Source organism: Ziziphus jujuba, chromosome 7, assembly GCF_031755915.1.
Source record: "Ziziphus jujuba cultivar Dongzao chromosome 7, ASM3175591v1".
Lineage (NCBI taxonomy): Eukaryota > Viridiplantae > Streptophyta > Magnoliopsida > Rosales > Rhamnaceae > Ziziphus > Ziziphus jujuba.
In genome coordinates, this window is record NC_083385.1 from 7,938,311 (window position 1) to 7,961,561 (window position 23,251).

The 23,251-nt window shown below is 34.5% G+C and overlaps 6 protein-coding genes and 1 long non-coding RNA gene across 11 annotated transcripts; 3 read left to right on the forward strand and 4 right to left on the reverse strand.

Annotated features, from left to right (window-relative positions):
* Window positions 1-3,072, forward strand: LOC107424289 (isocitrate dehydrogenase [NAD] regulatory subunit 1, mitochondrial). Of its 3 annotated transcripts, none has more exons than XR_009639763.1 (4): window positions 1-740; window positions 1,099-1,338; window positions 1,725-1,886; window positions 2,228-2,352. XR_009639763.1 is itself a non-coding variant. In XM_016034049.4 (4 exons), exons 1-4 carry the CDS (start codon window positions 183-185, stop codon window positions 2,500-2,502), a joined length of 1,140 nt encoding a protein of 379 aa, XP_015889535.2. In that variant the 5' UTR covers window positions 2-182; the 3' UTR covers window positions 2,503-3,072. The 3 variants fall into 3 exon arrangements, 2 of the variants coding, with proteins under 2 accessions (XP_015889535.2, XP_015889534.2); XM_016034049.4 differs by having other exon boundaries at window positions 2-740; window positions 1,111-1,338; window positions 1,725-1,803; window positions 2,228-3,072; XM_016034048.4 differs by having other exon boundaries at window positions 4-740; window positions 1,725-1,803; window positions 2,228-3,072.
* On the reverse strand, window positions 2,884-4,309 carry LOC107424290 (squamosa promoter-binding protein 1). Its single transcript, XM_016034051.4, has 2 exons — window positions 3,498-4,309; window positions 2,884-3,257 (listed from the first exon to the last, which is right to left on the reverse strand). Exons 1-2 carry the CDS (start codon window positions 3,884-3,886, stop codon window positions 3,122-3,124), a joined length of 525 nt encoding a protein of 174 aa, XP_015889537.2. The 5' UTR covers window positions 3,887-4,309; the 3' UTR covers window positions 2,884-3,121.
* Window positions 4,310-7,705: 3,396 nt separating this feature from the next.
* Window positions 7,706-10,481, forward strand: LOC107424294 (isovalerate--CoA ligase AAE2). Of its 2 annotated transcripts, none has more exons than XM_048478799.2 (2): window positions 7,706-8,166; window positions 8,976-10,481. In XM_048478799.2, exons 1-2 carry the CDS (start codon window positions 7,837-7,839, stop codon window positions 10,410-10,412), a joined length of 1,767 nt encoding a protein of 588 aa, XP_048334756.1. In that variant the 5' UTR covers window positions 7,706-7,836; the 3' UTR covers window positions 10,413-10,481. The 2 variants fall into 2 exon arrangements, with proteins under 2 accessions (XP_048334756.1, XP_048334757.1); XM_048478800.1 differs by lacking the exon at window positions 7,706-8,166 and adding an exon at window positions 8,257-8,461.
* On the reverse strand, window positions 10,452-14,005 carry LOC107424307 (protein STRICTOSIDINE SYNTHASE-LIKE 5-like). The gene is made up of 4 exons (XM_016034073.4): window positions 13,407-14,005; window positions 11,264-11,571; window positions 10,997-11,129; window positions 10,452-10,840 (listed from the first exon to the last, which is right to left on the reverse strand). Exons 1-4 carry the CDS (start codon window positions 13,848-13,850, stop codon window positions 10,562-10,564), a joined length of 1,164 nt encoding a protein of 387 aa, XP_015889559.2. The 5' UTR covers window positions 13,851-14,005; the 3' UTR covers window positions 10,452-10,561.
* A 424-nt stretch (window positions 14,006-14,429) lies between these two features.
* On the reverse strand, window positions 14,430-16,778 carry LOC107424315 (protein STRICTOSIDINE SYNTHASE-LIKE 5-like). The gene is made up of 4 exons (XM_016034081.4): window positions 16,135-16,778; window positions 15,336-15,643; window positions 15,063-15,195; window positions 14,430-14,955 (listed from the first exon to the last, which is right to left on the reverse strand). Exons 1-4 carry the CDS (start codon window positions 16,570-16,572, stop codon window positions 14,677-14,679), a joined length of 1,158 nt encoding a protein of 385 aa, XP_015889567.2. The 5' UTR covers window positions 16,573-16,778; the 3' UTR covers window positions 14,430-14,676.
* Window positions 16,547-17,260, forward strand: LOC125423832 (uncharacterized). Its single transcript, XR_007242549.2, has 2 exons — window positions 16,547-16,686; window positions 16,777-17,260. It is a non-coding gene; the product is annotated as an uncharacterized LOC125423832 (long non-coding RNA).
* A 1,110-nt stretch (window positions 17,261-18,370) lies between these two features.
* Window positions 18,371-20,264, reverse strand: LOC107424325 (protein STRICTOSIDINE SYNTHASE-LIKE 7). Of its 2 annotated transcripts, none has more exons than XM_016034094.4 (4): window positions 19,667-20,260; window positions 19,258-19,565; window positions 19,013-19,145; window positions 18,371-18,898 (listed from the first exon to the last, which is right to left on the reverse strand). In XM_016034094.4, the coding sequence occupies exons 1-4, from the start codon at window positions 20,057-20,059 to the stop codon at window positions 18,626-18,628; spliced, it is 1,107 nt and encodes a 368-aa protein (XP_015889580.1). In that variant the 5' UTR covers window positions 20,060-20,260; the 3' UTR covers window positions 18,371-18,625. The 2 variants fall into 2 exon arrangements, with proteins under 2 accessions (XP_015889580.1, XP_024932078.1); XM_025076310.3 differs by having other exon boundaries at window positions 18,733-18,898; window positions 18,975-19,145; window positions 19,667-20,264.
* Between the last annotated feature and the right edge of the window lie 2,987 nt (window positions 20,265-23,251).

Consider the following 23,251-nt stretch of genomic DNA (forward strand, 5'->3'; position numbering starts at 1 on the left):
TGATAGTATATTCTCTGCGTTCCCTTTCTTTTTCGTATTTATTTATATTTTAATTATTTGCTAAGCTTCTTTTCCCCGCAGAACTTTCATGGCTTCTCGGATCGCTTAGCCATCAACGTCAATCATTCAAAAAACCTTGCCAATCCAAAACAAAAAACTTTTTAAAATCCCGTCGAACCGAAATGCTTCTCACACCGATGGCGAGAAGATCCGCACACATCCTAAAACAACTGCTGACGAAATCGGAGTACTGTCCAACTCAATCGGGCTCTTCATGCTCCAGACTCACCACCCAAACCCGCCACATCACGTACATGCCCCGACCCGGAGACGGCTCGCCACGTGCGGTAACGCTTATCCCTGGCGACGGAATTGGCCCCCTGGTAACCGGCGCCGTGGAACAGGTCATGGAGGCGATGCATGCGCCTGTGTACTTCGAGCGCTTCGAGGTTCACGGCGACATGAACAAGTTTCCGGAGGAGGTCCTGGATTCGATTAAGAAGAACAAGGTTTGCTTGAAAGGAGGGTTAGCTACTCCAATGGGAGGCGGTGTCAGCTCGCTCAATATGCAACTCAGGAGAGAGCTTGATCTCTACGCTTCGCTCGTCAACTGCTTCAATCTTCCCGGTTTGCCCACCAGGCACGACAACGTCGATATTGTCGTTATCAGGGAAAACACCGAGGGAGAGTATTCGGGTCTTGAGCATGAGGTCGTTCCTGGCGTCGTTGAAAGCCTTAAGGTTTTCTTTTTATAAATCTTATTGGCTGTTTTTTGTTTGAATATAATATTTGTATACATTGATGTTATTGGTTCATTTTATTAATTAGGAATCATTGTTTGAATTAGTGATATTAGTAGTTCTAATCAAATATTCATTGGTTGAATCATTATTATCAAATACACACGACAAACCATGAAAAATGAATAAATTAATGGTCTGCCAACAATATTCTATTGATTTATAAAGTTATTTTTTGTTGTTTTATAGGTCTCCTTTTTGTGCATTAGACTGGAACAATATTTTCTAATTATTTCTTTGGTTTTGCAAATTTCAAGGTTAGTTTTTCCTTTGGGACTAATACTTAGTATTTTGCTAGGTGATAACAAAGTTCTGTTCAGAGCGTATTGCTCAATATGCATTTGAGTATGCTTACCTGAACAACAGGAAAAAAGTGACCGCTGTACACAAAGCAAACATTATGAAGCAAGCAGATGGTCTTTTCTTGGAATCTTGTCGTGAGGTTGCCACAAAATATCCAGGGATCGCTTACAATGAAATTATTGTGGACAACTGCTGCATGCAACTTGTTTCAAAGCCTGAGCAATTCGATGTCATGGTATAACAATGTTTTTGTCTTTGAAATCTTGTTTTCCCTGATTATTGTTGTTTGTTCAAGTTTTGCCATTTATCTTGATTATATATCGTATATCTGCTTTTGTTTGCTCCAGATATTTGTAGGCATGTGACGGTAAACAGCTTGCAGTTTTTGTTGGATGATATCCATTCCCTTTTCAAAATAAATATGATTGATTAGACAATTAATCAATATGAAAAAAAGAAAAAGAAAAAAAAGAGTTGCCTTGCTTGTCTTTTCCATGTTATTTATGCAGCTCTTTTAACTTTAATTTTTCCTCAACTTTTTCAGTTTTTTTGTTATATTTTTTGAACTGAAAAGCCAAAAACATTTTTGACTGATGGAAACCGGCTAATTATGTTTTACAGGTGACACCCAATCTTTATGGTAATTTAGTAGCAAATACAGCAGCTGGTATTGCTGGTGGCACAGGAGTCATGCCTGGAGGTATTTCATATATTTCAATATGATTCCTACATGTGGCTCACTGTTCTTTAAGAATTATTCTACTGTCCTTTGATGCTGACATGGTAAATCACATTTAATTTTGATGACGAAAACAAAGATCAATATAATTCACCAATTAACTTGGTAAAATCTTAAGATAATTTATCAAAAAGTTCTCAACAGTCTTTATTCCTTTTAACAGTAATTCATGGTATATATTCTTCTTTAAGTTATATATTTGTACTTTCAAATTATTTGTTTATTGCATGTAATTAAAAGTACATGTAAGATTTTTCCTGCCTCCTGAAGCATGGATTTCTCTCTCTAACTCTGTAAAAAGAAAAAAAAAAAGAAGGAAAAAAAGTGATTCGTTCAGTGATTATACTAAGTTGTTGCAACTTACCAGCCATGGTTGCGTTTGCAGGTAATGTTGGGGCTGATTATGCCGTTTTCGAGCAAGGAGCTTCAGCAGGAAATGTAGGCAACCAGAAAATCTTGGAAAAAAAGAAAGCAAACCCAGTGGCTCTGCTTCTCTCATCTGCCATGATGCTAAGACATCTCCAATTTCCCTCGTTCGCCGATCGATTGGAAACCGCAGTGAAAGAGGTAATACTAAAGGGTAAGTACAAGACGAAAGACCTTGGAGGACAGAGTACCACCCAAGAGGTTGTTGATGCAGTCATAGCTGCTTTAGATTGAGATTTTTTTATTTACTTGGTCCACGTATAACAAAATTGTCTATTTGGCTTGGGATTTTTTATTGCCCATGTTCTTTCATATTTGTTCCTACGTTTTTTTTTTTTTTTTTTTTTTTCCGCGGCTAATTTCATTTGCTTTCCCTAGCAATTAAAGATATATATATGTATTTTTTTTTTAATTTCTAATAATCACAATTCTTATAGACTGTCATGTTTAATCTGGTCTAATAATCTCATTTTTTATTTATTTTTTTTACTTAAAACGCATTAGCATCTGAATTTCTATTATTTCTTCATGATAACATACATATTCTGCATTCAAACTGGAGTATTTATTGCACTTCTTAGCCGATGATACATAGTGGTAAACTTTAACCAGAGCTAATTAACAAGCTGTTTTTTATTGCCGGGAGTCTTAGTAATGATTATATTACCAATCAAATTGATCGAATTAGGTATGAAATAACCTAATATGTAATCGATCAAAAACCAAAAGGACCAATTTTCAGTAGTCTAAATGGTCAAACATTTGATAACAGTGTAACTTTTTTTTTTTTTTTTTTTTCTTTTGGAGCAAAATAACATGTAACCTTGAAGAATGATTAGACATCTCCTGGGTTTCACTCTGAACGCTGGTTGTTTCTGTCCAACCTCTCTTGTGAATCTGAATGGGCTTTTCTTCTGCGCAGATTGTGACCGGCCAAACGTTCCCGACAACTTTTTTTGTTTCCATCAAACTCTGAAATTTCATGGAACCTGGATTTCGGACAGTAAAGACGTCTTAGAATAAAAAATAAACCTGAGAGGTAAAGATTGAATAATAAATAAATGAATATGAAATTGTCAATTTACAGGAACTCATTTTTCACTTTCTACTTGCTGATTTTGACATCTAAATATTACCAAAAGGTAATAAAATTTGTGTAAAACTATATAGAAATCCAAGCGACAGAAACAGGGAGAAATTTTTTTTTTATTAAATTAAACGAATCCTACCGGCTACACTGCTGACAGAATCTCTGGCGTAAACCATTGACCAAGACTACGGCAGCTTTGGCGTGTCGTTCACAGACTTTGTGGCGTTTGTGATATGGCTTCGCCAATTTCAAGTCCAACCCACATTCATCAGCTTGACAACACAAAGAAGAAGAAGAAGAAGAAGAAGAATAAGAAGCTGCAGTAGAAGAGCTTATTCCCCTTCCTTCCCCAGAAACCACCCTTATCATTACTCTCTTTCTTCTATCCTCCTCCAAGTCCACTCCATCACTCTCATCCTCTTCATCATCATCACTTTCAGTCTCTCCTTGGTCTTCTGCTTCCTCATTATCATTCTCTTCTTCTTCTTCTTCTTTTTGCCTCCCGATCGAACCTCTCGATACTGACATGATCCACCAGAAAAGAGGAGAAATGATCTCTCTGCAACTCTTTTGAGTAGGTGATCGGTTTGTAGGAAAATTAGAATTCCTATAGGTGGGAAATCAGAGACGCAAAACAGGGGAAAGAGAGAAACCCAAGAAAATGAGAAGACTAAGTCTCACTAGAGTACAAACACCCAACAGGCAAAACAGGCGTAGTGTCTTTTTCACCCTGTGGAAAAAAAAAAGGGATAGCCAGACCCCACAGCTCGTTTCTCATACTGACTGTATTTCTCGCTCTGGTCGCCATAAATGCCTGTCCTCCCTTTTGCACTCTCTCTCTCTCCGTCTCAGATTCTCACAGACTCGCTTTTTGTTCGTCTTCGTCAACCTTTGTCCATGATGCAAATGAGACTGTTTGGATAGAAAATTTTAGGAAAATTTTAAAACATGGAAAAAAAAGGACAAACTACATTTATGGAGCACCAAAAAGCAGATGCATCATGCATCATAAACCGTACGTTTATCATAAAATGTCTCCCCATCAGGGATTGGACCGACCTTCGGATGACCGTTGATGCATGGGCCCCAGGTAGACGGAAATGGAATTACTGACCATCGATGCCCGTTTACATTAAGTTACCAACTTACCTTTTCTGATGGTTGTGGCGCGTGCACATGTCGAACCAGTGACCACTTGAAATTCAGTGTTCTTTTTATTTTTTTAATTTTTTTTTAGTCTTTTAAAATGTTAATTTGAACCAATGAATGGGATTAAGTGAAACTGTGAATGATAAGTTAAGGAGAATGGATTGTTTCTTACGGAATGTGATCTGACAGTAAAAAATAATCAACACGTAACGTGTGCACATACATTGCATGACAGTAATCCATTTCCCCCACCCCCTGAAAGCTTGCGGTTCTTTCGGGGCAATGCGAAAATTGGCCCTAATATTTGCACGGTTCTCGTGCTGACACGTGGCTCTTCAGTCTCTGTATACGTCAGACCAATAACAGCAGTTCAGTGTTGTTGCTTGTTAGGTAGCTGGCTTCTAGTATTGGGAATGCACGCAGCCCATAAGTTCAATTCAACTATTCACCCAAAAAGATTTTAACAATAAAAAAGAATAAAAAAGTTCAATCCAATTTAATGATAAGTAATTATATACAAAATTGTATAAATTTAGACCTTCGAGAAAATGCTTGGCTATGAGTGTAGTACTATTATGCTTAATCTTGCCGAAATAACAAGGCATCCAGTTAGGTATACATCTGCTTCAAACAAAATAAAAAACAACTAGGAGTTTGGGGGCAAAAGCACATGTATATCGAAGTTACTAGAAAAATAGAATAAAATAAGATACGAATTGTATTCATATATATGATAAAAAATTTAGAAAAACAATCTCAAACCCCTAATATTGCTTTGTTTTCTTTTTGGAGAGGGGAGGTAAGAATATTTGTAGTCATATTTTGTTGTTGAGCTTGGGCTTTGCTACAAGTCCTAGGTCCTTTGAGCTTTTGTAGGCCTAGCTCGCTTCGATATCAGTTTGAAAGGCCCGACAAGGCTTTATTCATGAGGGTTTGGGCAGGCCTCTCACTCTAAAGGTTTATCCAGCTGCTACAAGCCTGCAAAGTGGGGATTGGGAATGTGCATGCCCATGTGTAAATAAAAATATCAATTTGTCTTGCACACCTTGAAAATAGTGGTACACCGGCTTTAATGGAACAATTTTTTTACTAAAAAATCAGAGCTATGGAGAAGATTCGGGATAAATTTTTAAGGTCCAAAGCGAAGACAGATCGGGACCAGAGAATAAAGAACTTGGTCCGAATCCGATTTGTATATATATATATTTTTTATTTTATATTTTATATATTTGAACTATTGTATTGTTTAAGGATATATTTTATTATAATTGTAAATCTAGGCATTGATGTATTTCATTTTATTTTTATTATATTTTAATCAATTTATTTACATTTTATTTATAAAATAAAAATTTTTATATAAATTTTTTTTTAAAAAAAAATTTATATCAATTATAAAAAAAAATAAATAAAGAGGAAAAATCGCCTTGCTCTGTCTCCTATTGAGAATTTCCGTCCCCGCCCACCTCTAAAGAAACAAAAATAACTGTAGGGATGGGATGGAAAATTTCCCACAGGAATAGAGATAGAATTTTAAAAACTGATCTCTCGCCATCCCGATGACATTCCTATGCGTAAAGCTCATATGACATGTTGTTATAACACAAGACTTCTAAATGGGTATCCAGAAAAATAACAACAACAATAATGTTAAAGAAATAAGGAAAATTTTTGAAAGATTTAAAAACCACATTATGTAGGGTATTTAATTTTTCATATCAAAGTCAACCATAATAGCAATTTAGCCCCTTTTTATTCTATCATTATCGACTTTTTATGAATAAAAATATTTGAGTATAATATTTACAGTTTCAGCTCATATGATTTTATAATTAGGCCAATAGATTATTTTATGATATTGTTGCGGCGAACAAGGATATAAAAGCTAATTGGGTCCGTTAAGGTCAAGGTTCGATCTCTATCAAGCCTCATCAAGCTTATCAACAAAATCTCCTTGTTGACAAAAGGGATAGAGTCTAGAGTGTAGCCTTGTTGACAAAAGGGATAGAGTCTAGAGTGTAGCCCAGCTAACTTGGATTTTTTTTTTTTCTTTTCTTTTTTTAAATTTTTTTGCTGAAGGTCTTATGTAATCCTTATCCCATTTGTTCGACTGGTTCTTTATTCTTTAGAATTTTATACAGACCAAATTATCTTTAAATTATTCATCAAATGTATAAAATATGACAATCACATGCCGTGAGATGGGCTCCACAGGCCAAGTCAAGTCCATGTTGTTGCCCCAACTATTGGTTCGTGACCATTCCTCGTGCTTAGAATTAGAACTAGGATATGTTTATATCAAAATGGTCCAACAAAAATGTACTGAATTGTTTTTTTCCTCTAAAATTCAATTGGAACTTGTTGGACGGCAAGAAATAAAACGAAAGTGGAACGTGCTGCTCTCCAAATTCCTTTCAAATGGCCCACCAACTAAGCTCTCTGTACCTTGTTAAAAATATTAAGTTACAAATTAAGCACAAAATCGTTTTTAGCATTTTTTTTTCTTGTAAAAAATAAAAAGTGATATATCATATATTTCCTTTTCGAAAGCACGCCGTCCCTCGTCACAACGTAACAGATAAGAAGCTGTTAAGAGCGCAGGACAGGCAGACACCGTATACGACACATCTTAATGAGAATAAAATTGATCGTATCAATTTTTTTTTTTTTTTGTCTTTTTTGGTAATCCAGCTATATCCCAATTTTTAGCGTATTTTAGTAACTATTTTTGTTTTCTTTTGCTGAGATTTAATAACTACTCTAATATTTAATAGAATTTAATAATTTAGGTTTAATATAAGTTCATTTTTTATTTTTTTATTTTGAATTTTTTTTAAATTGTATATAATTTGTTTATTTTAAAAATTTATTAATATTAATTGATGATAATTAAAATCTGTTAAATTTATTAATTAATTACAAATGATAAAAAAATTAAAATTAATATAATTTTAAATTGTACTTTATTTTTTATTTATATTTTTTCTTCCATTTATAAATAATATATAATGGAAACATCTAGTACCATCATTTAATATTAAACAATCATAACATTTTTTTAAAAAATAATTGTATCATAACCTTTAATAATAGAAACCAAATGACACATTAATGGATAGTACTATGAAATACAATTTATATAGAATGGAAGGTATAACTAATTTGTACGTTATATGCTGTTTTTTGTCGTTTGGTTTTATAGAAATCACAAACTGATTGGATTAGAAAGACAATAAAAAGAGGCAAAGTCACTGCTTGCTTTGTTCCCATTCTGGCTTTTTAAGGAGTAAGTACTTTCCAAATTGCCATATTTGATTATCTCCGTTGCCATGAACCACTTCGTAAAGGTATCATGGACTCGCTTCAAACAAGCATTCAATCGCCAGCACATGAATTTTGTTCTGTCTTCTCGCCAATACTCTAAATTTTCCGGGAATTTTGAGCCAGAGTCATGGAAATCAATGGAGGGTCTAGTTCGTTGCTCGGCAAATTACGTTCCTTTGTCTCCCATAAGCTTATTGGAGAGATCAGCAAAGGTTTACAGAGACAGGACATCACTCGTCTATGGCGGTGTGAAATATAGTTGGGGTGAAACTCATCAACGGTGTCTCAAACTATCCTCTGCTCTGACCCAGTTGGGAATTTCCCGAGGGGATGTGGTAGAAGTTCCTCTGCTTTACACACACACACACACATATGTATATATTATTTCTCTTTTGCTTAGATTTTGTTGCTTTACTGACAAATAGCTTCCTTCATTTTTTAATTCGATTTTGTTGAAGCTATTCTAGATTTAATATTCCTGCTCCTTTTCGCTCTTACTGTATGAAATTTTTTCCTATTTTATCTGAAGTTGATATTCCTTTTTTTTTTGGCTCCATACGACTGCTGGTTGAGATTGTTTTGATTTGTCTTTCGTTGTTAGTCTCGATGATGAGCCTGGGTGACTGAAAGGTTATTTGTTGATCCTTGGTATCCTATTTGAAGTTGTATGTGTCGAATGGTTGTTTGTATTGTTTGATACTGTTAATTTGTTTGCTTACACTTGATGTATATTAATAATAAATCTATAGCTTTTTTTAGATAGATGGTAATTTAAAAAAGAGATCCAATTTTTTCTAAACATTATTGGATATCCTCCGCATTTGCCTTGGCTCTTGGTTTGAGTCTGTGGCAATGAAAAAGATAGTATAATCTGTCAAATTCTAGCAGGCCACATTTCTGATAGCAACCAGATTTTCTTGTTGAATAAAGGGCCGGCTCAGCCTGGTTGGGGAAAAATAAGTCTTATGTTTCTAAAACCAAAATTACTAGATTTTATATGATAAGTAATTTTTTAATGAAAAAATTCACATAGTTAAATAAGGGTAAACTTTTTTTGGGGCCCCCCTCATTGGGTCTTGGGCAAAGGCCTCATCTGCCTTACCCTTGAGCTGGCATTTATTATTGCTCAATTCTTACCAAGCAGGTTGCAACCTTGGCTCCCAATGTCCCAGCAATGTATGAGCTTCATTTTGCAGCTCCAATGGCGGGAGCAATACTTTGTACACTAAATGCACGCCATGATTCGGCAATGGTGTCAGTCTTACTGAGTCATTCAGAAGCCAAGGTCATATTTGTAGACTACCAGTTACTTGAAATCGCTCGTAGGGCGCTAGATCTTCTTGTGGAATCAGGCAGAGAACCACCAATTTTAGTCCTAGTTGCTGATTCCGATAGCCCATCTCCTTCAGAAACATATGAATATGAAGGTCTTCTGGCAATGGGGACTAATGGGTTCGAGATAAGACGACCAATAAGTGAATGGGATCCTATCAGCATAAATTACACCTCTGGCACTACATCGAGGCCAAAAGGTGTTGTTTATAGTCATCGAGGTGCTTATCTCAATACACTGGCAACAGTTCTGCTTCACGGAATGGGAGCAATGCCTGTTTATCTTTGGACCGTGCCTATGTTTCACTGCAATGGGTGGTGCTTAATTTGGGGAATGGCTGCTCAAGGTGGCACCAGTATATGCCTCAGAAAAGTCACGCCAAGTGGCATATTTGACAATATAGTCCAACATGGTGTGACTCATATGGGTGGAGCGCCTACCGTGTTGAACATGATCGTGAATTCGCCGGTCAGCGATCAGAAGCCACTCCCTCACAGGGTAGAAGTTATGACAGGCGGTTCACCTCCACCACCACAGGTGTTGTTTAAGATGGAAGAGATGGGGTTTGGTGTGAATCATCTGTATGGCCTAACAGAAACTTACGGTCCAGGAACTTATTGCACATGGAAACCCGAATGGGATTCTCTGCCGCTCAATGAAAGATCTAAGATCAAAGCTCGACAAGGTGTTCACCATCTTGGGTTGGATGAGGTTGACATAAAAAATCCTGAAACTATGGAGAGTGTACCACCTGATGGTAAAACAATAGGGGAGATTATGTTCAGGGGAAACACTGTAATGAGTGGATACTTGAAGGACTCGAAAGCAACAGAGGAAGCTTTCAGAGGCGGGTGGTTTCATAGCGGTGATCTTGCTGTGAAACATGCTGACAACTATATAGAAATCAAGGATCGGCTCAAGGATATAATTATATCAGGGGGAGAGAATATAAGCACAGTGGAGGTGGAAACTGTTCTGTATAGTCATCCAGCAGTCCTTGAGGCTGCAGTTGTGGCACGTCCCGATGATCACTGGGGCCAGACTCCTTGTGCATTTGTGAAGCTGAAGGATGGTTTCGATGTTAGTCACCGAGAAATCATCGAATTTTGTCGAGAGCATTTACCACATTATATGGCCCCCAAAACTGTTATTTTTCAGGATATACCAAAAACTTCCACAGGCAAGATTCAAAAATTTATTCTGAGGGAAAGAGCAAAGGCCTTGGGAAGTGCAATATCAAAAATTTGAATGTGCAATATAAAAAATTTGTTATACAAACAAAAAGCCTAAATTTGAATTTGCATTAGTTTCATTGAAGATGTCCCCTGAATGTCCAAACAAAAAACACACATTAAGTTGTACATGTTGTGGTTCACATTTGGAGGTGTTTCCATTCATCATTTGGTAGACCGTGCAGCATACTTTTCAAGATCGAGGCGTAAAATGTAGGAATTGACAACGGAGCCACAGTAGAGATGATTTCCAATCTTGATCCCACTTGTAATTTTTGATAAACCAGGATCATAATAGTGAGCAACAGGTTTTCCTTCCAAATCAACTGCAAAAACTCCAGAATTCTTCTCCTTGAGTGGTGGAGCTCCATATCTCTGCAAGATTGCTAGACCTTTACGAATAAAAGGATATCGGTAGGCAAAATCCAAGAATGGGGTAATTTCCTGCAAATTTTGCACTAGAGGGTCAGGCAATATTGAAGATAACTTTCATCCACTTATAAAAAACAGAGAACACCTCATGGGTGCTATGATTTGGCATTAATTTCCATTAGCTTTTATAGGAAAATCAATGCAGAAAAAAAATAATAGAAACTATACCTGACACAAGGCAATCCAGTAAAGGCCTTCCCCATCATAACGAATGTTATCAGGCATGCCTGGCAAACGATCAATGAATTTTTCAACTTTTCCTTTGTTCTTCCCTTGTAGATGGTATTTTCTACATCTTCTCCTGTAATGTTATTAACCAAAAGTTAACATTTTAAAAACAGAGCTACTGATTCAAAATTAACCACCAAGCTTAATTAATTAATTAAAACACTACAAAATAAAATGAGCCGGATATGTATAGTAAATGAACAGTACATGGTGGTTTCGCAGAAAATGAGAGAGTTCTGGTCCGGTGAAACTACAACTCCATTAGCAAAGTAAAGGTCAGAGAGCAGAACTTTTGTTTGTTTAGTGGTTGGGTTGTAGCTCAACAATCTACCATTTGGTTTACCCTCCAGAATATCCACATCTGCATCTTTCAAGCTGTACTTGTGTGAAGCATCTGTGAAGTAAAACATGCCATCTTTTGCTATATCCACAAAATCTGTCAAATTGAATTTTACACCCTCAGCTTCATCTGTCAATAGCTCCACCACTCTTCCTTCGTTTATGCTTAGTAGCCCCTGATTTAGCCCGCATTTCTTTTTAGTTTTGCTTCAACAATAATACTATTTTGGTATTTTAATTTTGTAAAGGACAATATTGATTTGATTTACTACAAATAAAAAAAACAAAAAAACAAAAGAGCATAAAAAAGGAAATATAAAAGAAAAAAAAATTATTTGATCTACCTTGCGGATAAGAACTACAAATTTCGGATGATATCGATGTCTATCAACTAGGACAAATATCGTTGTTTAATTGGCTAATGAAAAAGATATTGATTCCATTTCTTTAATAAAATCTGCTTTATGGATCTATCTTAGTGATGCGGAAGCAAAAAAAACAAAAATGATATGCATTTTAGTGAAGTGGCTTTTTAATGTTTGCGAAATGAAATAAAGAAAATAGAATATAATAGCAATAAAGCTAATTGTTGATTAATATTTTGAAATTTGAATCGAATTTTAAATTTTAAATTTTATTTTTTAACCTAATTTCAGATTTAAAAAAAAATTATTTTTTTTAAATTTTAATTTAAATAAAATAAAAATGGATAGAATTTTTACGGTAAAAATCATAAAATATAAAATAAAAAGTACCATTTTTTAAAAATGTTTTATTTTTTTTTTTTAAAAATAAATTATGATGTCAATATCCTAACATTATTAAACAGTAAAATAAACATAGTTAATTAATTAAAATTTGTAATAAATACGAAATTTAAAATTTTTATTTAGACAGAAAGTTTTCATCTAATAAAAAAAATTTATTTGACCAAAAATTAAATAAAATAAATTTATTAGATCAAAAATTAATAATATTTTTTATGTCTAAACTATAAAGAAATTAGACTAAGATTACAAAATAAATATTAGACTTAAAATTAGACAAAAATAAAAATAAAACTAAAATTGAAATTTTTATGTAATAAAAATATTTTTATCAGACCCAAAATTAAATAAATAATTTTAAATGAAAAATTTATAATAATTTTTTTACGGACAAATTATAAAAAAATAAGTTAGACAACAACTAAAACTAAAAATAAAACTAATTTTTTTAATTTTTATACTTTTTTTTATTTTGGTCTAATTCAAAAAATAAAAATAAATCTATTATTATTGATTTTATTTTTTAAATTTTATTTGATCTAATAATTTATTTTTATTATTTTTAAATCTTTACCTTTTTAAGTAAAAAAAAATTCATTTTATTTTTATTTTCTATTTTTATTCATTCCATATAAAATTTAATAATTCCTTATAAAACATCGACTTATTTTTTTAGGGCAAACATAGATTTATTTTTATTTTTCTATCATTTAGGTCAAAAAAAAAAAACCATGAAAATTAAAATTTATTTTTATTTTAGACTAATTTTTTTTTTATGGTTTGAACATAAAAATTATTATTAATTTTTTGTCCATCAAAATAATTTTATTTAATTTTTGGTATAATTACAATATTTTTATTAGATCAAAATTTCAATTTTGTTTTAAATTTTTATTTTTATCAAATTTTAGATTAAAAACATTAATTTTTTAAAATTTTAATTTAAATAAAATAAAATTGTTTACAATTTTTTAAATAAAAAAATTATAAACGTAAAATAGAAAAATAATAAAATTTATTTTTTTTTCAAAATAATCTTATTTTCTGTGCTGAAAAAAAAAAATTTATGGCATATACTGATATCGGTTACAAATTTTATGAATAATTAAAAATTCAATTTCAAACAATTTCAAACTGTAAAACACTTACAGTACTAATTGTTTAAAATACTTTGGTGCCAATTAATAATTGTTTCATGTCCAAGTGGAGCAAGTTCGACCTTTTTTTTACGATAGAGCTCTAACCTTTACTACGTCGGCAACGATGACCTCGTTATGAAGCCCATGAGCGAGTCCCAGCGGCCGACCTCCCGTGTTGACCCAATTCTCCACCACAGAGTCAGTTGCCGATTCGTTCAGCCTGACCCGCTTGATCCACCCGTCCGCACAACCCGTATAAATCAGACCCGACTTTGAATCGTAAGCAACGTCTTCCGGGCCCAACAAAGACCCGGCTCCCACAAACTCTGACCCATGGAGTAACCGGTCGTTACGTGCCGGGGCGGTAGCGAGTGGGCCAGCCAACTCGTGCTGTGGGAGTGGAGCCGGGTCTAAGGAGTCAAGTCGGTAGAGAAGCAGGGCTGCAACTATGGGAACCAGGACAGCAAAGAGTATAAAGGTGAAGGGCCATGAGACTTTTTTTCTGTGAGGTTGCAGAGGCGAACCCGAAGCTGTGTTTGTTTCGAGCATTGTTCGGAGAGGTTCGGGTTTCTGTGTCGAAGAAAAACTCAAGATATTATAGAGTTAAAGTGGCTTAAGTAAGAGGCTGGAGAAGAAGAAGAAGAAGTTAAAAGAATTTTGTCAAAGAAAAATATTGGCTCGTGCATAGAAATTTAGTACACCTGGGAACTTATCAGAAAGTGCAGTGGCATTTTTTAATTGGTGCTATAATCGGCAGTTTTTGTATTTGTATTATTATTATTATTATTATTATTTTGGGGATTTGCATTTTGGAAAATTTTATCAAGTGTACATCTTTATGTTAACAAAATGCATTACCGTCTATCTTTTGCAGTAATAGTTTTACAAGTATTTATTTTTGTAGTACCAACCATTTAGAAAATAAATAGTAAAAAATATTTTTATATTTATTTTTGATATTTTTATTTTTTAATTGATGCATTGAATGTTTTTTTTTTCTTTTTCATTCTGAAGCATATTAATGTAGTTTTTTTTTTTCTAAAAAAATGTTTTTAATTTTTTGTCAAAAATAATCATGTCTTTTTTTTTTTTTTTCTCTCTTAAAAATATTTAGTGAAGCTCTAAAAATATTAACAAATAAACATGCTCTATATGTAATCATTTACAAGTTTTCATAGAAGACAATTTACAATAAATACAAAAGCCAAATTTGATTTTCCATTAGTTTCGTTGAAAATTACCTGCATATCGATAAGCTTATTTTGTGATTGCTTCAATAATATTCCAAACATAGATATAGAACGTTATTAACTAGAAAAATATACAATTGAGTCCTATTCGGAGGTATTCGAACCGCCCATCATCATCATCATCATCATGAAGTGGCTTTTGCAGAATGCTGATTTAGATCGAGGCGAATAATGTAAGGATAGACAATGGAGCCAAAGTAGAGATGATTTCCGATCTTAATCCCAGTTGAAAGCAATGACAAACCAGGATCATAATAATGTGCAACAGGTTTTCCTTCCAAATCAAACGCAAAAACTCCAGAATTCTTCTCCATACGTGGTCGACCTATGTATCTCTCCACGATCCCCAAACCTTTTCGAATGAAAGGATATCGAAAAGCCAAATCCCACATCCAGGTAGCTTCCTACAAATTGATTTGCATAAATATATAGCTCAATAAAACAAATATTGTTTTCCATTTCTTTTTGTTTTTTAAATAAATAAAAAGCATATATTAATATTATACAATACCGTAACCAAGGCAACCCAGTAAAGTCCTTCACCATCATAACGGATGTTATCAGGCATTCCCGGCAAATGATCAATGAATTTCTCAACACTTCCTTTATTCTTTCCTTTTATATGATACTTTCTACATCTTCTCCTGCAATATTATACATCCACCAAATTTAGAAACAAAATTACCATTTTTTTTTTCTTTCCTTTATTTCCAATTTTAGACAATTCTTTCTTAAAAATAACAACAAATAAAAAATAAAAAAAAGCAGCAATTAACGCCCTTACATAGGGGTTTCGCAGAAGATGACGTAATTCTGGTCGGGTGAAACTACAATCCCATTAGCAAAGTAAAGGTCAGAGACCAGCACTTTTGTTTGTTTTGTGTTTGGGTCGTAGCTGAGCAATCTACCATTGGGCTTACCCTCCAAAATATCCCATATGAAATCTTTCAAACTGTATTTATGTGAAGCATCCGTGAAGTAAATCATACCATCTTTTGCTATATCCACGCAGTCCGTCAACTTGAATTTTACACCCTCCGCTTCATCTGTCAACAGCTCTACCACCCCTTCTTCATTTATGCTTAGTAGCCCCTGATATCCATGCATGTACATTTTCTTATACTTTTTGGCTCAATCTAATTTCTTTAAGATACACTTTCAGATAAGAAAAAGAAAGTGGAAATACTAGATAATATTATTTATGTCTATATATCTTGGTATAATTTGCTTTTGTTGAAGAAAACAATGAAAAAGTATAATAGAAAAAAGAAATTATTTTGATCGTATTCTCCAGTAACAAGTTTAGATAGCAAAATATATACCATAAATTTATTTTAATTGGCTAATGAAAAAGACATTATATTCGAAACAAATGAAAGCATAATAAAATATTATAAGAATCTTAGAGATACGACTTTTTCCAAGCTAGTGAAACAAATGAAATAATAATTAATTATCACCATAAAATGGGAAAGGACAGGTCGGTTAGCTGTGGTCTTCTTTATTGATTGAATAACTGGCCCAATAATTAATTAATTTTCTTTTTTGTCTTTTAATAAATATTAATAATTAATTACACTAACCTTTTCTGAATCGGCTACGATAACCTCATTGTGAAGCCCATGAGCGAGTCCAAGCGGCCGGCCTCCCGTGTTAACCCAATTCTCCACCAAGCAGTCAGCAGCCGACTCGTTCACCGTGACTCGCTTGATCCACCCGTCTACACAACCCGTATAAATCAGACCCGACTTGGAATTGTAAGCGATATCTTCCGGTGCAGCCAAAGACCCGGCTCCCACAAACTCCGACCCCTGGAGCAATCTGTCGTTACGGGTTGGAGCGGCAATGAGGGGGCCATCCAAGTCGTGGTGGGGAATAGGAGCCGGGTCGAACGAGTCAAGTCGGTAGAGAAGCAGAGCTGCCACAACGGGAACGACGGAGAAGAGAAAAACAGTGAAGGGCCATGATGATGAGGCCTGTTCAGGCGAACCGGGTCCAGGGTTGGTCTTTGTTTCGGCCATTGGCTTGAGAGGTTGAGAATGTTTCGAAGCTGAAGGAGATAATTATAATATGCACTGTTTCAGTTTGAAGTTTTGTGAAGGAAGAAAATGAGGTGGTTTTCAAGATGTGCGCTGGTATTTTTTGGCAGCATATATATATATATATATATATATACATATATATATTTATTGAATGGTGGTGATTTTTTTTTTTTTTTTTGGTAGATATTAAATGGTGGTGATTGGTAATACAAAAATACAGGTGTTGTCAAGATTCACGTGGGAGCTCAGTGGTTAGCACACCACAGCCCGGCCAGTCGACGCTGAGTTCGAGTCTTCGGGGGTAGGGGATGCCTGGGGCGTGGCCAAAAAATAAAACAAATTACAGGTGTTGTCAAACTTGCGTGGGAGCGCAGTGGTTAGAGCACCACAAAAAAAAAGGAAAAAAAAAAAATCACCACCTTCAAGGATTACGAGGATTACGATCAAACTTCAAGGAAGGCTTTCCTTTTTTATTTATTTTGCCTCTATATACAAATTTCATTTTTCTAATAATTAATGAATAATTAATGTAGAAAGGTGAGGCACCTTCTCCGGCATACGGAAAATAATCCAGGATGACGGCTAACTCATTTGATATTTTTCTTTTTATCTTTTGGTCAATTTCTTATTTCATATTTGGCATCTGGTTGACTTTTCTTATGTCTTTCATTTCTTTGTATCTTTCTATATCGGTCTTTCACTCTCTATCTACTGGGAATAATGCTTCTTCAAAACTAGCCAATCACAAAACAATTTTATTGGAATAATTCATTTTCTTTATGTAAAACATCTCATGGATACGTGTTAAAATTGAAATCATGTAATGGGTCTCAACTGATAGGCATGTAGATAACCAACTAATCTCCAAATTTTGTAAATGATAAAAAAAAAAATCTCCGAATTTTGCCTCAACAGTAAGTTATTTTTATGATGAAAAAAAAGAGTTGTTTGCCAAAAAAAAAAAAAAAATATTAATTATGTTTACAACCAAGAAATAAGAAAGGCTAAAGATTATTTTTATTATAAAATGAGATGGAATGGTAAAATCTTAAATTAATTAATATTTTTCAAAATCAAAATTTGAATACTCATAATCTTCAATTCAATACATGTCCAAAAACATAGGTAATGTATTTTGTTACATATGGAACTAAGTATTCCAAAACGTTTATATATATATATATATATATTTAAGTATTAATTAATGAGTCCATCTCTTGTAAAAAAAAAAAAATCTGATTTAACTGAATTCAAGATGTTTATATGCCAAGTGCATTAGTTACTTTATCAATTGTCATTAAAATTTAATTTAAAAACTTAAAAATAGAATATGGTAACTGTTAACATCTGGCACATAACAAGTGTTTAGCACATAAAAAATTGCTGATATAATAAAATAAGAAATTTCTAGCCAGAGAAATTTTCAAAATATGGAAATAAGTGAATATATATTTGAAGAAATCGTTCGGATAAGAACGAGACATATTAATCTTATCGCTGTATTTGTGAAACGTAAAGTACGTAAAATGGATGAAAATCTAAAATATCAAATTTGTATCTCTTTAATGAGTTTATCCCAACGACTAGATTATGTATTTCTGTCCACAAAAAAAAAAAAAATTATGAATAAAAAATAAAATAGATAAAAAAATACTTAGACCCACTAGTCTAATGCCAAAACGACAAAACACAACCGATGGGATTTGGATATCTCCATTTCTTTAGAGATGAAATATTTGTTGAATTATAGGATGCCACCTCAAATTTATGGATAATGTATTTTAATGAATAGAAAGACTTTTATATTAGAGAAAGTAATGATTTTGTTATTCGGCTGTGACAAATTTGATTTTCTGCAAAAGGAAATAATAGATTTCACAAAACTCTAATAACAAATTTAAAATAGGTGGCCCTATATGTTTGCCTTTGTGGTCTGGGACTGATCCAAATCCTAGCTAGAGAGTCATATTCATATACAAATAAAGTAAACATATTTGTACATGGTTTTTTCTAATCTAAGTTCGCAATTTGTTCAGGTGGGTTGTGAATGGTTTCGAAGATTGATGCGTATTATATATGAATAGAATAATGAACCACAATAAAGATGGTTCCCAATCTTTTTCCCACTAGAAATCAACGACAATTCCGGGTTGAAATAGTGTGCTTTCCGATTTCCTTTTGTATCGACTTTCAGAACCCCACCCTTATTTATTAAATCTACACGCATCCCAACGTACTTTTCCTTCAGTGTCAGATTCATCAAAGAGTGTCTCATCAGGGCCAAATCCAAATCACGTGTTGGTGCCTATGACATTGACATATATAAAATATAATGCAAAAAAAAAAAATAATAATAATAAAAAGAATAAAAAATAATTTACCGAAAGATTGATATAAACTTATTTTTATTGTTTTTTACCGCAGCCAATGCAATCCAGTAATTGCCTTTTCCAGCATAACGAATGTTATCAGGTAGGCCAGGCAGATTATCTACAAAACTTGTAACGGTGCCATTTTTTGTGCCCCGTCTGTGATATTTTCTGCATCTCACCCTGCAAATAATATTAATTAATATCCCATTTACTAATTCTAATTTTATTGCAAAATTTTTCATCACCATTTGCTGAAAAGTATTATATATATATAAAAACTTAATTGATTTACATGGCGGTTTCACAAAAGACTATGGAATTTTGATCGGGAGAGACAGCGACTCCATTAGCAAAGTAAAGGTCGCGGACGAGCACTCTGGTTCTTTTAGTTCTTGGGTTATAGCTCAGCAATCTGCCATGGGGCTTGCCTTCCAAGAAATCCAAAGTGAATTCGCTTAAACTGTATTTATATGAAGCATCTGCGAAATAAACCATCCCATCTTTTGCTACGTCCACGCTGTCTGTCAATCTGAACTTCACTCCCTCTGCCTGATCCGTCAAAAGCCTCACTTTTCCGTGTCTCGATACGTTCAGCAACCCCTGAAATTTAATTTCTTTTATGATATAGCTCTTAATCATAATATTAATCCGAAATTAAACTTTTAAAGTCGATCATTAATATTAATATTGTTATGAAGTACCTTTTGGGGATCAGCGACTATAACTTCTTTATTACGTCCGAAAGCCAGTCCAAGAGGCCTTCCACCTGTTTTAACCCAGTTCTCCACCGTCACGTGTGAATTTGACTTGTTCACTTTGACCCTCTTGATCCACCCGTCTGCACAGCCCGTGTAAATGAGCCCAGACCGAGTATCGTAAGCCAAATCTTCTGGTCCCACCAACTGCCCCACCCCTAGCTTCTCCAATCCTACCATTACGTTGTCGTTTTGAAAAGATCTGAATATTGTGGAGGAGTTCAGATGGGAGTAAATTGTAGCTGCTGCTGTAATAATTATAGGGTTTAACATCAGAAACAGAGAAATCAAGAGCCATGAGATTGAGATCATCGCCATAGAAAGAATATTGGGGATCATATTCGTAGGTCTGACTTGGGAAGCTGAAACGGGGTCGTATGGAAACAGAGTAAGTTTTACAATTGCAGTGAAACTAACTAAGCAGAAAAAAGGATCATCACAAAATTAATAAGGATTATAAAAATTTCACACACAATGCATGCATGAGAGAGGTCATTTAGGACGTTGTCTTTCTACTCGTCTTGTCTTGTTGGGGATTAAGTTTAAAACTAGCCAAATCCTTTATTACTTATTTTTATTTATTTATAATATATACTAACAAGCCGTGACAATACAATTTAATATTTATAGATTTTAAAATAGTAAGTATACCACGGGCACAATTAATACTCCCATTATCACTAACGATATGTTACTTAAAATATAGATAATTCCGTATGGAAAAACATATCGCTTGTGAAGAATTTTGGGCCTCACTAAGCTAAACAGAAGAATTTTGAGCCTATCCAGTTTGGTGTTCCAAATCCACGGCAGCGGAGAGAATCATAAGCGTTTCGATGTGGGCCAGTTTTGGCTGAAGACATAAACGGATCCGTGGGCTTTAACAAAGCCCCAGAATAATTGGGCTATTTCATGATCAACAATTCTAGGCTCACTGGTCAACATAAGACGACACAGTCAAGATGCAAAGCCTAGTGGCGGAGACTTAAAAGGAATGACCAGTAGCACAGCGACACGTACCTGCATACTTTTTAAAGTACCGGAAGAAGGGACTTGAACCCTCAACCTCAGCCTTGGCAAGGCTATGCTCTACCATTAAGCTATTTCCGCCAACTATGGTAGTGGCGAAGCACTACTGAGCAATTGCGCGGGAGGAGTTTTTTATCAGGAAGCCGATGAGGATTACGTAGCTTCATTGTGAAGGACCATGGCGTTAGCGCTTTAGTTATTGAAAACTCAAGGAAATTTGATATATGTATTCTATTAATGCGCTCAAGCATGCAAAGAAAGCAACAAGCGAGAAAAGCCCTTTCTATTTTATTAGTAAAGGGACATAAAGGTACTATTGAAAACCCTAGATTCTCCTAAGGAGATTTAGTGATACAGGCCTTAGCAAGAGTTTGCCACTGCTTATGGATGGTAAACCACTGGTTATGCATGTTACGCATGGGCAATTGCTGTACTGACCTTACTTTCCACTTACTAGAATCTGTCCGAGATAAAGAAAGCAGCTGGCCCTTAGTGTAATTGCCGCGGGAGAGTCTTTCTCCAATGAGAATAAAGAAAGTTTTTGGGCAAGACAAGAAAGGAACTCGCCCTTTGACACCAAGGGATAATAACTTCTTTCTGGCTTTTCCAAGAGATCAATGATGAGCCAAGGTAAAAGGACTCAATTAAAGGGCACAAACAAATGAAGGGAAAGCCAGCTGTTTTTCTGAGGTTGGGTTTTGAGATGAGAGTAGGATCTAGTTCAAGCTGTCTTCTGGATAGCGCAAGAAAAAGAATGCTCCGACCGCTATTGGTGCGAGTTGTAAGGAGTCTTGGTCTCGAGTCGAGCTGGGGCGTCATTTCATTCTCGTAATGGGAGTGAGTGCACCGCAAGACCAGACAAGTTACTTTCTCGCTGCGGCGGCATCTGTCTTTTAAGTTAAGTCATTTCCTAAGACAGCTCCTCTTATTCTATGATAATCCATGCAGCAGCTCCACGAGCCCGCTCAAAACCAGTCGATTCCTGAGCCTCTCCCCTCTCGGTTGGCGTTTGCCAGCCACTAGAGCAAGTAAGAGAACCTACAGTGAATGAACTTAAGGAACCGCAGATTTTGACCTGATTGTACACCTTTGTGTTTAGCTATGTATATGGATGTGCATAAAGAAGGGACGGGACATCTCTCTCCTTTTTTTTGGGGGGGAAGAGAAAGGGAATAAGCTGCAGCAGCACCTCACGAACTTCTTACGGTGGCAAATCCACTATAGGGAGAATGTGTTGGGAGACGACCTCCCGCCACGTTATTCATCCGGAAGTGACTGAACTAACCTTTGGGCTTAAAAAAGCGCTGTCGCACCTTCACTCTTTGTTGTCAAATTCATTTTTTTTACATTCGATAATTCATCGGTACCTTCCCTGTGTTTCACGGATTCCCCTTGAACAAGGGATGATGTGGACTCCACCCTGGAAAAGTATTCAAACATTGCGTCAAATGAATGAGACAAAGTTCAAAAGGGGGGAAGCTGTCTACGAAGCTTTGCCCCTTGCTTTACTTTACAGAGATTGTTATGAACTGACTAAATGACTAGATTCTCCCGGAATGCTAGCTAAGCTAATAAAAAGTATTAGTTCCCTTCAATCAAATCAATAAGCTTTTTGATCGTTACCCAGACACTCATCCTGAGCAATCTCTTCCGGTTTAGCAGTGTCCAGATCTGGCATCTTTGCCTCTTCTTGTTCAGGGTCCTCTAGAACCGCAGCAGGGCGTTTAGCAAGAAGGCACAGAGGGCATTCGATTCCGAAAGAGAATACACTATATTCCACTCGCTAAGGCATTCGAAACTGGGAATTGATATTTTATTTTTTATTTTTATATTTTGGTGAAGTGAAATTTATTTATTTATTTTTTGTTAATACCTGAGAAATTGATATACTGCACAACTCTTGGTTTAAAATCGTTATAGTAATGTGACATTTTAACTACTGTTTGATCTATAAATACAAAACCAAAATATGTAAAAAAAAAAAGAAAAAAAAAAGATTAAATGAAAATAATTCAATAACTATCACATATAAAACTTGCCATTGTAATTATGTGGGTGTTGGAATAAAGTTGGGAACTTTCTAACAACTCAAATATGTAACGGTTTAAAGAAATAAAAGAAAATATGCATCAAAGACGATTGTATTAATTATTGGAGTTCCGATTGCTTTAATGATTAAAAGACTTCTAAAAATAAAAAAATTTTAAAAATAAAATTGCAACTAGAAACAAGTAAAAACAATAAACTAAACAAAATAAATTCTAATGAGAAAAAAGTAATTAATTTATATTTTTGTAGTCGTTTGCAGAGGTTTGAAAGATCATTTTCAAAGCCAATGAAGCTTTAATATATATATATAAGAAATTGACTCAAATACTTCACGTGCTTTCGATATGGGATTTTTTCAAAATCCAAGCTCAAAATTATTATATATACATGTGCAAGTCATGTCTTTTTATTATTTCCAATCAATGTGGGATTAATGCTTTTTAATTAATCTCC